The sequence below is a fragment of the Tachysurus fulvidraco genome, chromosome 2, assembly GCF_022655615.1.
Source record: "Tachysurus fulvidraco isolate hzauxx_2018 chromosome 2, HZAU_PFXX_2.0, whole genome shotgun sequence".
In the NCBI taxonomy this organism is placed as follows: Eukaryota; Metazoa; Chordata; class Actinopteri; order Siluriformes; family Bagridae; genus Tachysurus; species Tachysurus fulvidraco.
The window spans coordinates 31907013-31923137 of NC_062519.1; the positions used below are offsets into that span (position 1 = coordinate 31907013).

Below are 16125 nucleotides of genomic sequence, written 5' to 3' on the forward strand. Positions count from 1 at the left end.
ACTTTAAACACTGATTACGATTCAAAGTTAAATACAGTTGAGTAAACATCAGGACGCTGATGCACACCGTCACCGTGATGGTGTTTTTTTCTATAGCCTGTCTTACAGGAGGAAAAACACAGCGAGAGCCGCCACTGTCACGGCCTCACCGCCACAGCGAACAGCCCAACATAAATCACCAGCACCAGAAAGGAAGCTCGCATGTAGTATATGTTCCCTGTCCTAGAACATCCACAGCCTCAAACAAGCTTCAACCGTGCAGGAAATTTGGTGACAAAGCATGTTAACGTGTGTGCTACGCTACACAAATATGGAGAAGTGTTCCACAAATAAATAAATAAACAAATAAATAAATACATCATTAATCTCACTACAGATATTCAAATTAATCACTTTACTACAGTGAGGAAAGAAACAGGAAATACAGAAATACAGACACAGCTGCAGGGTAGCTGGGAAATGGAGGACGGAGCTCCACCTAAATATTTATTCCCAACACAAATGGCACAAAAGTGTACATCGGGGTCCAGAAGAAACATCTCAAGAGCTTCTCTTTCAAAAATGAAATTTACCGCATTCCTTATTTGAATATTTTTTATAATTTTTTAGCAAGGGGTCATTTAGCCAACAATTTCAGGAAGGACTTGTGTTATGCTGCCTACAGATGATCAGCATTAAAACTGTTGAGAGTTGGTGAAGCCAAGAGTGGTGTCACTTTGCCTGAAGTCAAGGAGCTGACGCTGTGCCACAGTGCACATGTCACTTACGATAACCCTACGGTAGTAAAAGCACAACCAATAAGACGAGCTCATAATTAAGGAGCAGCTTTTCATCTGTGTCTCAATTTTCTAGATGCATTCAATAAAAAATAAATAAATAAATAAATAAAACACAGACACTAAACTCTCCAAAGAGTTTGTCTAGCCTCATGCAACCAATTTCATTTCCTTTGTGTTTTTTCCTAATCTTCGTTTCCCTTCCATAGCCAGAAATGTTGCATTTTAAAATGTAAATGCCTGCAGAATAAACTAGTTGTACAAATGAGCTTTGACTCTAGTGAGCCTTGGTGACATGGCACGACTTCAGCTTCACGTCTACCTTCAAAGTGAACATTCATGTAGAGGTCGTTGCATTTGCGAGTGTAAATACGGTACAAATTCAAATAATATTTCAACTGTTTGAGAAAATTGTTCTGAAAGCTCTAGAAAGATGGTCGACTCGGTTTGTATGAATATTTCTACAAACTGTTGCCGTTGTTTTCTGAAAGCAGCCGCTGAAGCCCCGAGGCTCTGAGACACTCCAGTAGCTGTAGCACACCTCTGCTAAACCAGATGGGAAAAGGCATCCTGACTATTCTGTGAATTTTCTTCAGAGTTCACACCCAAAACAGGAGGAGGAAAAGACACATAAATCCATCATGAGCGTAACGAAAGCGAAAGACAGAGGGCTGTTTAGCTTATTGCCAGACAGTTGTTTTTCAGACAGGATTACAAACCCATGTGATGAAGACCCACAGACACCTTGCAAAATACCTAATGAATAAAACACTACGTCACGCTGCTGAAGGTCTGCGAAAAAGGTCTCGTTTCTATAACACCACAGCGAATGTTAATGAATTCTATTAATGATTTAATAAGCATTTCTAATAAAAATACAACTTTATTTTTGTTTTAATAAAACACTCAAATTTATTGTTGCATTCATTTAAAAAAATACAACTAAAAATATGATTAAGTAGGAAATTAACATGATTTATCTGCTTATTAATTACATTTTATTTTTTATAAATTCCCAAATAATTCCAAAACGCCAGGTGTCCAATTATTATTGAAAGTAATCTCATTAAATTCTGCAATTAGAAAAATATGTTTATGAGGAATGTCTCTCTGTCTTTGGTTAAGAAAATAACAAATAATCGGCATTTAATGAAGAAATGTTGGGGAGGTCGGGAGTGTATATTCAGGTAGAAAAACAAACACTGCTAAAACCCCGCAGTAAAATGTTAATCATCATTAAATTTGATAGATTTATTTACAATAATTTAGGTCCTAATGGTGCCCATTTAGATGTCTGCCAAACTCTCATGTATAAGGTGGTTTGGATTACATGCCTTGTTATTACACCACATTATATTATTATTCCCAATTTTGGAGGAAATACTTTGCATGTTTGTTTTTTTTTTGTAATTATCTAGACTTCTTGGGATGGCTAAAGCTCTGTGTGCTGCTATACCCCTGCACTACATATGGTGTAAAATAATGTCATGACCTCTATTAATGTAATTATTCACAAAATAATCGACCTTGACGTTTAAAAGGGAAGTACCAATTATTACTAGGAAATATTACTTTAACACACCAAACCCAGGAGCTTATGCTATTATTTTTACTTTTAGTATTTCCTGTAAATCACCTCTCTAGTTGTCATAATGGTGAAAAGTAAATATTCACACACAGCACTGTTAGTTTTGTCATTTCAGACGCTCGTATTGCAGCAAGGCCAAAGGAACTCGATTGGATTTACATTCCTGAAGGTGTCTCTCGATTGCAGACTTCTGTCAGTGAAAACGAGGGACTATGTGGGACTAAATGGCTGTAATTCCTTAGCGGAAAGCCTACACTTTAAATCACATCCTGATCATTCCAATCCACTGTAATGATGTACAGAGAAAGATTTTTGATGTTATCCAAATACTCATGGTCTCCACTGTATAGCACAAGAAATAGTGTGTAGTTGTAGACCAAGTCCATTCCTCTGTAGTAAAGCATTGTTATATTCAGTATGTATTAATCTCTGTTATGTTTCCCCCTGGCATGTTTCCCAGACTGGCACGAGCTGTGGCTTCAGCAGTTGGCATACTGCGGTATTTTGACCCGTTTCTGAAAATTGCTTCTGAATGCGAGCCATGCAGCTACAGCGTCTGCCACAAGCAGTAAAAACACACACTGTAGAAGACTGAACTGAAACACACACTACACATTTTTCTAAATTTCCAGTAGCTCTGTGAAAATACTATATAACCATATAAATAAATGGCAACCTTACATATTTGTGCTGGCCCGTTTTAAAAATATTGTAAACCTGTATCAGTGTAGGTCAAGTGTGAATTGGGCAAGAAATGTCAAAGTGATGGGGGGAAAAAAATCTAATTGTGCAAACTTAGTTTGAGAACTGATGCAGCAGAGCTTAAATGTTTCCCTCTGTCTATATCTCTCACCACCTCAAACTATGGTTCCACATAGCTATCCAGGCCATCATGCTAGACATCTCCTACATCACTGACTAGATGAGTAGGTTAAAGCTGCTTTTGTTTTTAAGAGACAACAATAAAAGCTATGACTTAAATCTATGACTAAAGCCAGAAATATAGCCTTTATCCCCTTTACACTTGTATTTTTACAACATGAAGGAATATGTCTTTTTTTATAGAACGGATTGTTTTTTAAACAGGTTAATGCGGGATATTTCTTAAAAAGGTTCTCTGGATCGATGAACATGGACCTGCATCAGTGAGAAGTGTGTGTAAGATTTCCTCATTTAGAAACAGGTGAGTGAGTTCACGCTTATTCCCTAGTTGCCCCCCTTTACACACACACACACACACACACACGCACACACACAGACACAGAAACAGACACTCACACACACACACACACACACTAATGAAGGTGGGAGAGTAGCCTGTATTTCAGGTTTATAATACAAACCCATAAATTTAGAAATATCAAACATTTCCATCACGAGTCATTTCACATGCTTCCAGGTGTACAGGAAGGTTTATAATCTATTTAATGTTCCTATAAAATTCAGAAAACATCCTGAATGATAGAACTCACAAAATAAGTTCCAAGACTTTGTACAGTTGTATTCTTGCTTATTGTATTGATGTATTATCCATAACATCATTTTATAAAATAAAATTGAAAACCATCTTGTTGTAACAATAAAAAATAATGAACTTCAGGGTGGAAACTAACTCTGATTATTTACTCCACCATAACAAACAAAACTGTATGAACACAGCCATCCTGTTGTACACCGGTTCAGTTATGTATCTTATGAATTAGATTTGATATGAAGAATTTATTAGAGAAATGTTTCTGGGTGACACAGATTTGTCTTGGCTAATCAACTACTTTTGCAGCACAGACAACATTGTATGAATGTGATTTTTTTAAACTATTCATTTAATGCATTCCAACAATAACAGAAGTTCTTTAATATCGCCAAGATAAAGTACCTTGTCCTTTACCCGAGGGGGAAAAACCTCAATTCTTTCACGCACAAAAGTAAAAGTGAATATTGACATTGTAATTAGTGCTGCTAAAAGTGAGAATAAGGCAGTATCAAAAATAATTATGGTCCTGATCTTCTGTCCAAAAAAGTGCTTCTATTTAATAACCTCTTTTCTCTCTTTTCATACAATTAAGAAGCGTGCCATTTTGTAGCATCACAAAACATCAATAGTTGAAATGAACCAAAATGCAGTCATGTGATAACATCCACATCACTCATTGGCCACATGTCTTTGAGCGTATTTCCTAAACTGCTTCTCGATTGGTCAGAATAAACGTGCGGGAAATTTCGACGAAACTCCGGAAGTAAACAAAAAGAGGAAAATACACCATGGAGAGAAGATTGCGCGCTGCAATTATGTTCGTGGTTGTAATCTACTACATCGCTTGTATACAACATTCAAGCAAGTCTTAATTTTCAGAATAAAGTGCGGATGCGGCTTGAAAATATCATTTTAATGCACTGCAAACGGCGAAGACGCATCGCAAGACACTTCAGGAGGCGGCGAGCATTGCTTTTGCGAAACTGTGACATGCTCATCTTCCGAAAATATTGCCAACGACCCACTATGGCAGCTGGTTTAGTCCAAAATGCGTAATACTTTTTGCAGTTAGGTCTATCCGATCTCGGACCGTGTTCTCACCACAAACGAACTGTACCAGAGTTCGTTTGAAAGCGTACCGAGACCACCCCTTCAAGGAGGTCTCGGTACGCTTGTTTGGTCCACTTTTGGTGCGCACCAGAGTTCGATTGCTGCATTCTCACCTGCCCAAACGAACCGCACCAAATGAGCAATCGAACTCTGGTACGATTCAACCGAACTAAACAAGGCAGATGTGGAAGCACCCTTATATACATCTCAGATTTACACAGATTGAATTAGCCTGATAGCTAACAGGATTTCACTCTTACACAAGCTCATAATATTCTAATCTAAAGCTTCTTAAAAGTGAAAAGTGGGCTAGCCGAGTGGGCTAGCTTAGCTAATATTTTTAAACAGACTTGTTCTATATGAACTGCTCAACAATTTTGACTTTAAATTAAATTAAGTATGGCAGTGGAGACTTGCTTTTTGAATTGGAATCAACTTATGTTCATCATGCGTTTAGGACTCTAATGAACATCTCAAACTGTCACATGCAAAGCTAGCTTTAAATCTGACCAAACTTAAGTAAACTTTTATAGAGTACTTTTACTCTTTACAAATCACACCAGGAACGTGTGTGAGGAAAAGAAATGTTGCCCAAACATGCTATTAAGGCAGGGATGTTATTTTTGAAGTGTCCATGATAACAATATCATGTTGAGTATTGCAGAGTATTATATAACAAACCACTCATATTTCCGAGTTGCGAGGGAAAGTCAACAAGGGCGTGTTAAAACAGTATTGGAACGCAAGGCAAGTAGTCATGCCTCCTCCAAATTCCAGTGATATGGCACTTTCTTAAAATACATTTAACCCGTCAGATACTGTAACCAAGCTACCAGAAACACAAGCATGGCTCAACAGGGTCGCTAAAGCATGAGATCATTGACACCTACAGCTACAAACAGCAACAAGCTCATCGGATCAAATTGTCATGGCATGATTTCAACACTGGTGCAGAGTATTGCCTACCAAAGTCAGATCTCAGACCAAGAAGCTTTATAATAAGAAGTTTGACAGCTACATGTTTTAAAAAGCTCAACGCTGAAATCAAAGTCTGAAAGTAAATCACAGGTTTAAATAAATCAACTCATTTGTCGATTACCTTTTATGCTACACCACACAGGATCTGCTTTGGCACTGATCAATGTTTCCAGATTGTCTAGCCTGGTCAGGAGGGTGCTGGATTCAGAAACTACTCCAGAAACACTGATTCACTGATTTACTTAATTTTATTAGGACTTTCACATTCATGTTGTTATAGAAAATATAAAATCAGTGTAGACTCAACCAACCTGGACAAACGACAACAGGAAGTGATTTCTGTTCTTAGCTGACCTGAGTGCAACCCAATATGGTCTTCTGCTGTTGGAGCACATCCACTTTATGGTCTGACGTTTTGTGTATGCTGAGATGCTTTTCTGATATACAATAACTCATACAATAATAGTTGTTGTTGAGTTCCTGTATCCTTACTGACAGCTTGAACCAATCTGGCCATTTCCTAGCCATGTCCTCTTATTCTGTGTTTACACCCACTCACCCATATCATTCACTCACTATTTTTTTAGTTTCTTGCATCAATCTGTATAAACTCTAAAGATGTGTGTGAAAATCCCAGATCAGTTTCTAAAATGACTGAAACCAGCCCATCAGGCACCAATAACCAGGTCCCAGTTAAAGCCATTGAGATCACATTTAGCTGTATTCTGATTATTTATATGCATGTACTCTATAGATGTACAAATACATGCTGGTGTTGGATGAATTATATGTGAATGATGCACAGGTTTCATTTTAGGGTTCAAAAGCCACCTTCCTTTGTTCAGCTCTAATAAAAAAAAAATTGAGCAAGAGCATTTGAGTGCATTTTAAACAAGCACAGCCTAACAAACAAGATCATAAAAATTTTTTAAAAAAAATGAATGGCAGAGAAAGAAAAAACAAAAACAGTAGCCCTGTAAGACTACATAATAAAGCTCAGTGGTTCAGCCAACTCTCACTGTGAAAAAGTTGTTAGGATTGTGCCTTTATAAAGCTGCATGTAGTAACAGTAACACGACACATTTTTAAGCTTCAGTTACATGATGGATTATTTAAGCTTCTTATGAAACAGAAAGAAAGAGTTGATCCTAATCACATACTGTCTTTTATTCCCACGGATGCCAAGTTTATAAAGTGTCATCACCACTTTTATTAATTGCACTTGCCATAGGAATTCAGTTTTATATCATTATACATACATACATATAAATATATATAAGAAAAACGAAACAGACGTGACCATTAAGCTATTTAAATCCAAATCACACTTTTTAACGGGATTTTATGTTTAAATGTTTTAACATTTGGTTGTCTATGCTCCATGAATACATACTTCCACCAGTTAGAAAAGAGGCAGCAGATTATTTGTTAATATATTTACATTTTTATCTTATAACCTGAAAGTTTTTGAGGGGGGAAAAAACTAAGAATTATGGGACTAGTGAGAAGTTTAAGATAAGTCTTGTTTTGATAAAATTCGGAATTTGGGGGTCAGAAACTTGAAATAATGGGTCTGAGGTTTAGAATAATTGAATAAATATTTCAGGGTAAGTCAGAAATCTGAGATAGTCAAAACCTTGACATAAGTCAGAAATTTGTGATAATGAGCTTGGGGATAACATGTCAGAATTTCAAGATAACTGCTGCTGCAAAAAAAAAAGTCTTTTTTTTTTCTACCTGGTAAAATGGGTTTTCTTTTTTTTACGCTCTGTTTTACAAAACAGATTAGTTTCTGCTGTTTTTTTCTTTTGACTTAAAATTCAAAAACAAAAAGGTTTAAATAAACAACCTAAAAATATAACCTTAACATATATTAAACAGTACATGCTCAGCCCTGTGACCTGGGGGAAGAAAAAAAAAAAAAAAAAGGTCAGTAGAAGGAGCCAAACAGAAACTCTGCTTCCAGCCCCCATTTCAGCAGTGAGGGAACCTACAGGGTGGGCCACTTCAAAGACATTCCACACGCAATGCACTCTGGGAGAAATACCTTTCCAAAGAGCAGAGCGCCAGAGGAGCATGAACACGAGACAGCAACGGCCGAAACAGACTGAACTACAGGACACACAATCTTTTGTCCAACTAAAAATCTCTAACCCCACTTTAGTGCATAAAAATATAATCGAGATGATATCAGGAGATATGATGTGTGTACGTACACACACACACACGACTGTGCAATGGCTATCAGTGATTTTCTATAACAAATTCATAATGGTTTGCTTCCCCAGCAGACAGCTTTAGTGTCTATCCTTTCTAACAACTGCGGTCTTCACAGGCAAGCCAAGGGCTCAAAACACAATTCTTAAGCTATCGCTCAAACAGGACACACTTTTGCAACTAGAACCAACTGTCAGTCACATGTCCCAATATTTATGATAACTTAAAAATAGATGGGTTTAAATGTTCTTAGTTTTTAACACAGTAAAAGCTGACATTCTGATCTACTGTCTCATAAATCTTTTGATTTCAGTCTATAGTAAAAACAAATGATTTGAGAATCTAATACTCTCTGAGGAGACTGTATTTTTTTACAAAAAATACAGTTACAAGTTTTATCAAAGTAAACAAAATAATACACCATTAACTGCTTGTTTTTGGATCATGATGTCTTTAAATGAGTTCTTTAATAAAGGCAGGTGCACTTGGAAGATAAAGCGGTTAAGCCCATAGATAAAGGCTCCCTGGAATGAACTGAAAAACAGAAATGATTTATTATTACCTGAAAATTATATAAGTTAAATAAAACTATTAACTACGAGTCTGACACCCTTATTCAATTCTTTTGCAAAAATAACAGTGGAAAGTTTTACCTTTTTAAAGAGACGTTCAAGAGTTTCTAACAGTTATTTATAACAAAAAGAAACAGCATCTCAAAAGAATGTGCAGCATCTCAAAAAACATATTGTGAAACAAAGGAGTACAGAAATACATCCTGATGGGACACCGGGCCACTGCAGGACACCACGTACACATTCACATGTGTAATTCCTCTTATATAATACACCAACTGGCATGGTTTTGGAGGATGGAAGGAAACCGGAGAACCCAGAAGAAACCCATATAGAGAACATGGAAAACCACATACACTGTAACTCGAGCTCGGGATCAACCCAGGGACTGTGGAGACGTGAACACACCACTACTGACTGCACCAAGAGTGCTTTTATATGTAGAAGACCACGGACCTCAGATTTACATACAAATAACACATAACTTGCTTTAAACATTAAAAAGAATGAAACAATTTACATCAACTTACAGACCAAACAATCAAAACTACAAGATTTTAGGAGAACTATTATATTTCGAGGACAATTTAAACACGTGTGTTGTTTTGAAAATTTGCCATTTTATAAAATGTACCTTCTTATCACTTTAAGGATTACACAAATCACTAAGATCACTAAACGTTATCGTTGAAAACGGAACAATTATTTAACGATTTTCTCGTGTTTTTTTAGTAAGTGAAACACTAAACTTACTTTTTGTTTGTACGAACAATTACATAAACAAAGCTTGCAGCACGTGTGTAAAAGTAGCAGGTCGTTTTATACATGTAGTCGATTAATTACAAAATAAATAAAAACGCCTGTTACTCGTTTGATGAATAAATCAATTGCGATCTGGTATAAAAACAAATTTCGATATTTCTTAATACTTTATACTGTAATTTGCGTGAATATCCTTTGGTCATTTAAAACAGAAAGCTAGTTTACTAAATGGTATATCAAAATAGTGCGGTAACTATGGCAACATGATGTAACTCGTGGTCGCGTGCACACTATTAAGTAAGGAATTATGTGGTTTGGGACGAAGCCGCGGCATTGTTTTGCGTTTCCCCCGCCGTTTATTCTTGTTCTATAGTAAAAATAATTCCCTAGCAAACAAATAGTTGGGTTTTTTTTATCGTAGCAGGCGTAACCGAGATCTACGGCATTGTCATATCGTCTGGAATTCGAGGCGGAAGAGGCCAGCCACTACTTCCGGTTCCGACTAGCCGAGTCCAACGAGAAGGAGAGCTAATGTGGCCTTCAGGCTGCAGGATCATCCAGGCCTCAGGGACACGTTACCGAGCAGGGAGAAACTCGAGCTCGAGTGGAAAACCAGATCAAGTCAAAGTAAACGCTTTTGTGTGTCAGGAAGGAAGGAAGAGGCTGTAAAATTCTTCATGAAAGAGGAAAAAAACATGCAATAAAACTGAGCCGAATGTACACAATGCTGCACGCGCACCAAAACACTTAATCCTCCGCCTTGTGCTGTAAACAAACCCCTTTACGTCGAGATCACACCGTATCAAAGCCAAGTGGCTGAGACAGTAGTCATTTATATAATCATTAATACTCACTTTCAGCATGTAAACATCCATAATGCCACAGAAGGCTGATTAAAACCAAGAACATAAGCAGTGACGAGTTCGGTCGCATCGTGTCTCTTAAACTCTTCTGTTTACTGGGAGGGAAAAATATCTTTAAATCCTATTTGCGGTGCTTTCAAAGCTTTGCAACAAACTCTTGCTTATGGGAAAGAAAACAAGAGTTAAAAGAGTCTAATAAGTCCAGTGGAAAGTTGGGAAAAGTTGAGGCGAAGCGGCCCGAACACGGACCACAAGCCCAACGTGGTGCTTCAGTGTGTGAGTGAGTTCTGCTCCTGGGGCTCTGCAGCTCCTGGGAGCTCCTACTGATGGTCCACACAGGGGACTGACGGTAAACAACGTGAGCTTATATCCTCAAAGACAGACAAACCGACGCAGACATTCATTGTAGCCGGTCGTTTTGGACATCCTTTAGAAAAATAACTAGTAAAAATCCAGACGGTGGTTTGGGAAAAATCTGACATGTGTTTATCAGGCCTGCAGGTTGTTCAGTGAAAATCCAGCGAGTCTCTAAACTACTGGTCAAAAACACGCCGAACTTATTGATTTCACACGTTTATTTTTCTATTGTTTACTTAAGAGAGATAGACGTTTTCCGTTATTTAGATCCCAAAAGGATTATTGAGACGACTTTCGATTAGTTCCAGCAGAAATCCGCGTTTTAATCCGCTGCTGTTTTCTTCCTCAACAAGTCCGTGTTTATTTCTCCAGATAGCATGTAAAGCACACGGGTTTCCCTCTGAAACACACACACGCTGGAGATACTCCGTTTTAAGACGAGTCGCATTCAGTCGGGCGTTTGGAAAGCTTCTGTTTGGTGTTTTTTCCGAGTCAAAATGGTGCGGTTTGTGTTGGACGTGAGCGCCGCGCCGTCACTAACGACAGTCTTAAAGCCTCCCGACACCACAAACCGAACCACAAACCTCTTTCTCGTTAAACACGTATGAAAGCGTTAATAAAGTAGAAAGTAGACAAAAAAGTGTGTAAAATTGGTCGTCGTGTCTCGTATGGACTCCTGTCTCTCTCCGTGTGTCCCTCCAGCAGTAAACAAGTCAGCTCGGGTCGATCCGCGGCGCGCGACAAAACACGGATCCGAACCACCGGGGCGCGGATCGGGATTTTCTCACTGCTGCTTCTCAAAGATAAAGAAAATATGATTATGCAATGTATTTCTTTTCTAACTTCCATAACTTACGTCAATTTATCAAGGATTCGATCAACATCACGATCCAATCTCTAGTGTAAGGGTAGCAAATTGTTAATCATTTAAAAACAGTTCAAGTAAAATCTTTTCTTATAACAGCCTGAATCAGTTTTATTCATCTCTTATATTAGTGATTTGGTAAAATTACTAATATATATTTTTATTTATTAAAGAACGAATCCATCTTATTTGAACTATTATTATTTGCATTTTAATCTTGTGCATTTTTATGTAAACCTTCAAGTTACAGAGCGTTGACACTGGACACTCTTTCATTACGTATTGAATGTAAATACAATTCTCCTTACAGGAAACTTCACCATGTCAAAAGTGCTATAGACATTTTTTAATCCAGGGTCAGCTATACAGGTCCCAGCTGTTACTATAGAAACGTCAACTTATTAGTATAAGAGCATTAATATAAATGTGTGATTTGCAAGTACACTGCTGTCAGAGCTGCTGTTGTACAAAATTCATTTAAAAAAAAAATCTTCTGAAAAGAAAAAGAACAGAAAACGAATGTTCTGACAAATTCGAGCCAGAATTCTACACACACTGATAACTTTAGGTAAAATATTTTCAGTTCAATTTAAAACCATTGGGCATGTTCACAAGCATCAGTGCATGAAGTCAGTGATGATGCTACATCGAACATTTTTGTATATTAAAAAATATCTACTTTATTTTGTCTTTGTTGCATAATGCTGCTATTATATTAAGTGTTCATTCCTGTATTTTTGCACATGTAATACAGAATATACAGTATGATCCCTGCTGCTTTTGTGTATTGTCTTGTAGTTTTTTGTATTGTCTGTTTGCACAAGGTTGCACAGATGCACTTTATGTGGCTAGGACTAACTTACTTTAAGTCCTTAGCTCTGTCTTTGTTCTATGAAGCTCTGTGTTTGTTCCATGTAGCTCTGTCTTTGTTCTATGAAGCTCTGTGTTTGTTCTATGCAGCTCTGTCTTTGTTCTATGCAGCTCTGTCTTTGTTCTATACAGTATCATGGTCCTAGAGAAACGTTGTCTCATTTCATTATGTGCGTCAGCTATATATGGTTGAAATGACAATAAAACTTCTTGACTTGACTTGTTAGCTATATTTCTAAGAAGTAAGAAAAGCTTTCTGAATCTGTATGACATGCTGTTATCTATTAACATGTACAAGTACAAAGTCACAAAGTGAAAAATGTGCAGTATTAAGTTATTTTCTTCTTCTGCAGCACATACATTGGTGTCAGACGCAGGTAGGTGGCATTGCCTAATGTTTCACAAAGGAGTTTTGTCATTAAAAGTGATTCAGATGAGATTGTAAGTCTAATAAGATGTGTATATTTCAATTTTTATCACAGACATGCTGGTTTGAATAACTTTATGTATAAATGCCCTCTCACTGAATTTAAGGCAACAGGAAGATGTGTATGTTTAGAGTTTTGGTTAAGCTGTTCCTTTAATAGTCGGCAGGTGTAATGTGGTTAAATGTCCCAGCATGAACTAGTATCTGTGTACATATTCTTTATCCTGGCAATGTTTCACAGATGAAAAGGCCAAAGTTACAGGTGAATAATGACCACACCTTTTTCATTCTGATACTTTGCTCAGTGTGCACACACACGCACAGGCCCACACACACACATACAACACAGTGACTAAAAGAAAACAAACAGATTAAAGGTCAGTCGAACCAAAGAGCTGTTAGAGTGTATACACACACACACACACACACACACACATGCACACATGCACACATGCACGCACACACACACACAGCTTCGACATTATTTATTACTGTACTCACACACAGTTTAGTTTAGAGGTGTGTGGAAAATAAATCTACTTTCAGAATGCATGCTATTGGTCATTGAAAACAGTGAATAGTGTTTGGTCATTGGGAAAAATGGTGATTGGTTGTTGGAAACAACCGCAATCAATAACTGGCTTACACAAAAACAAAGGTTATTGGTGAGAGAGAGAAGGAGAGAGAACATACAATCTCTAGACCCTTGGCCAAAGATGGCAGGATTCAACCTTGCAGGTTTCCAATGGAAGGGCAGATGCTTTTCTGTTGTGCCTCTCTGGAGCCAGAAGTAATTTTTCTTAAAGCATAAAATAATAATGGCTTAACATAAAGTTATAAATTATAATATATAACCAGGTAAGATGTAAACTGATGGAGATACAGATGGAGTGAAAGTGATAAAATTTTAAAATGGGAAGAAAAGTAAAACAAATAAGAACGTTGTGTACATTTGGTTTCCTCTACCTTGTGTCCAGGTTAGAAACATGCTTATTTATTTCTACTTATTTATCTATTTATCTATCTATTTATTATTTACTTGGCTGATATTTCAGACTGATGCTTTATCATTTTTGATAAGTTTCCAACATCACTAGCTGAGTGGCTGGTCTCTGTATTGCATTCTGTAATCTGTATTCGGTACCTTCAGCAAACATGCCAGATTCCTCGGTTTGATTCGTTTGCAGCAGGGTGTTATCAGTTACAGCAGTTACTGTCATCTATGGAAATGTGAGATTTCCAAAGCAAAACATGGTTATGCTTTCAGCACTAAGCCTGAAATACTACCACACATCCTCACAATAACTGCTTTGCATCTGTATGTTTACAATCCGTTGCAAACTCGTATAAACCCCGAAAAAAGACCACTTTTATTTTTAGTATTCACCAAATCTCAGTAAATATGCATCCACATATAAAAGTGTTTTGTTCCTCTTATAATGCACTGATTTGACAACAGTAATTAAAAATAAAATTGCTTTTTATCCATTTACAGTTAAGACTTTTTTACCAGCCTCTTATTTTCTCTTTCTTAACATTAATAAGACAAAGACCAAAAAAAAAAACATGTTACAAATAAAATGCAAGGTGTAAACTCCTTGTCTTGATGACTGACGAAAAGGATAATGTTTAGAAAGGTTAGTGATTGTTACAAAGCACTGCCACCTTACAAGTATACCAGTATATAGTAACCATATCATCTTCATAGAAATAATAACATATTAGAAGGAGCGCAATTATATAAAGCTGTGATTGGTCTAGAAAAGTCATCAGCAACTTCTGACCAATCACAATCTCCAATTCTACAGTCCTGTGGTATTAACAGTAAAGCACAACCTCATTATAAGTGAAGGTGCACTTATTTATCAAAGTATGTGTTTAATTGACCTGATGTTCCAAGAAATTTTCTATCTTCATTTTTATAAAAAGCTTGATATGAATTCAAATAGAACTAACGGCACAATCCTGTCTGCCTGTGGGGTCAAAGTAGCTGTTTGATGATCTAATCACACTGGGATGTGTGTGTGTGGATCTCTAGTCATGTGTACATCACCTGACACTCACAGGAGTCATTTAAACATATGCAGATTTTTGGAGTTCCACTGAAATTTGAGGACCCACATGTTATGTTATGCACAATTCATTTAAGATATATGATTGCACTTTAAAAACCTTTGTATAACTTTAATGATCTGTTTAAATTGTTTAGATTTGTTTCTGTTATGTGGATAAAATCCCTCCCTCTGCTTGATGACCTGCACATGACCGTGTTTACAAAAGCAAGGATTACACATCCACCCCGTGTTGTACTTAATGTCCATACACAATGATGAGCATTCAGTTCATTAGCATTCCGGGTTTAAAATGTTCTAAATGGATCTTAATGCATTCGTGCTCTAGGTGAGTTGATTGCTCTTCGTATGATGTCATCGTCTGAGATTAACTGCTTCGTAGCAACAAGAATTCAAATCAAACGAGCAGTATGGTAACGTGTTATCATTCCCATCACATACCAAGATTGTACAATTTCAGCCAGAGGGCTGGTGTGAATCAGGTGCATGACTGAAATGAAAAGCTGCACCCATTCCGGCCCTTTGTGAATACGATTGCACACGTCTGCACCTTACACAATCATTGCATTACATCCTTACATTATTGTAGCACAGCTCTGCTTCATTCACAAATTGAACACTGTCTGGAGATGTGGATTAATTTTCTATAACAGCAGCTGTGACAATAGTTCCAGCTGTAACACTAATGACAGGTTTAATACAAGGAAGAGACAAGAAAGTCATGTATCAAGACTTCTCTGTTCTGACACTGAGGTGTTTGAATAAACTTTCTCTGGATATCCAGTCAGCGGAGTCACCGACCGTCTTCAAACGATATGTAAAGACCAACTTTTACTGAGATACTTAAACTAACAATGACGTGTTGTGGTTTCTACAGCAATAGCTAAATCAGGGACTTGTATAGCAGAGCCTCTACATAATCTAAAAAGAATTAAATGTGTTTATTTAACATTTATGGAAGGAGTTTCCAGTGTCTGTGCTTCGATATCAGTCACTTTGAGATCTCAGGATGTGAACAGTAACTTGATTTAATCACATCCACTTGTTTTTGCTTTTTTTTCGGAGTATTTGATTCGTTACAAATTGCTTGGATACAGAGTTGAAAAAAGCAAAACCTTCGTTGCCGCATGAAGCCTGGAGTATTTGACGTTATTTGTCAGAAGTTATTTTTCGACCTTCAGCATTCCATTCGCA

At 37.1% G+C, this 16125-nt stretch overlaps 1 protein-coding gene across 1 annotated transcript in view; it reads right to left on the reverse strand.

Moving 5' to 3' along the window:
• Positions 1 to 11580, reverse strand: part of insrb (insulin receptor b) — a 61465-nt gene extending 49885 nt beyond the window's left edge. Inside the window, exon 1 of the mRNA XM_027158413.2 lies at positions 10332 to 11580. Within this exon, the coding sequence (XP_027014214.2) occupies positions 10332 to 10410 (79 nt within the window). The 5' untranslated portion in view covers positions 10411 to 11580. The remainder of the gene's footprint in view (positions 1 to 10331) is intronic.
• Between the last annotated feature and the right edge of the window lie 4545 nt (positions 11581 to 16125).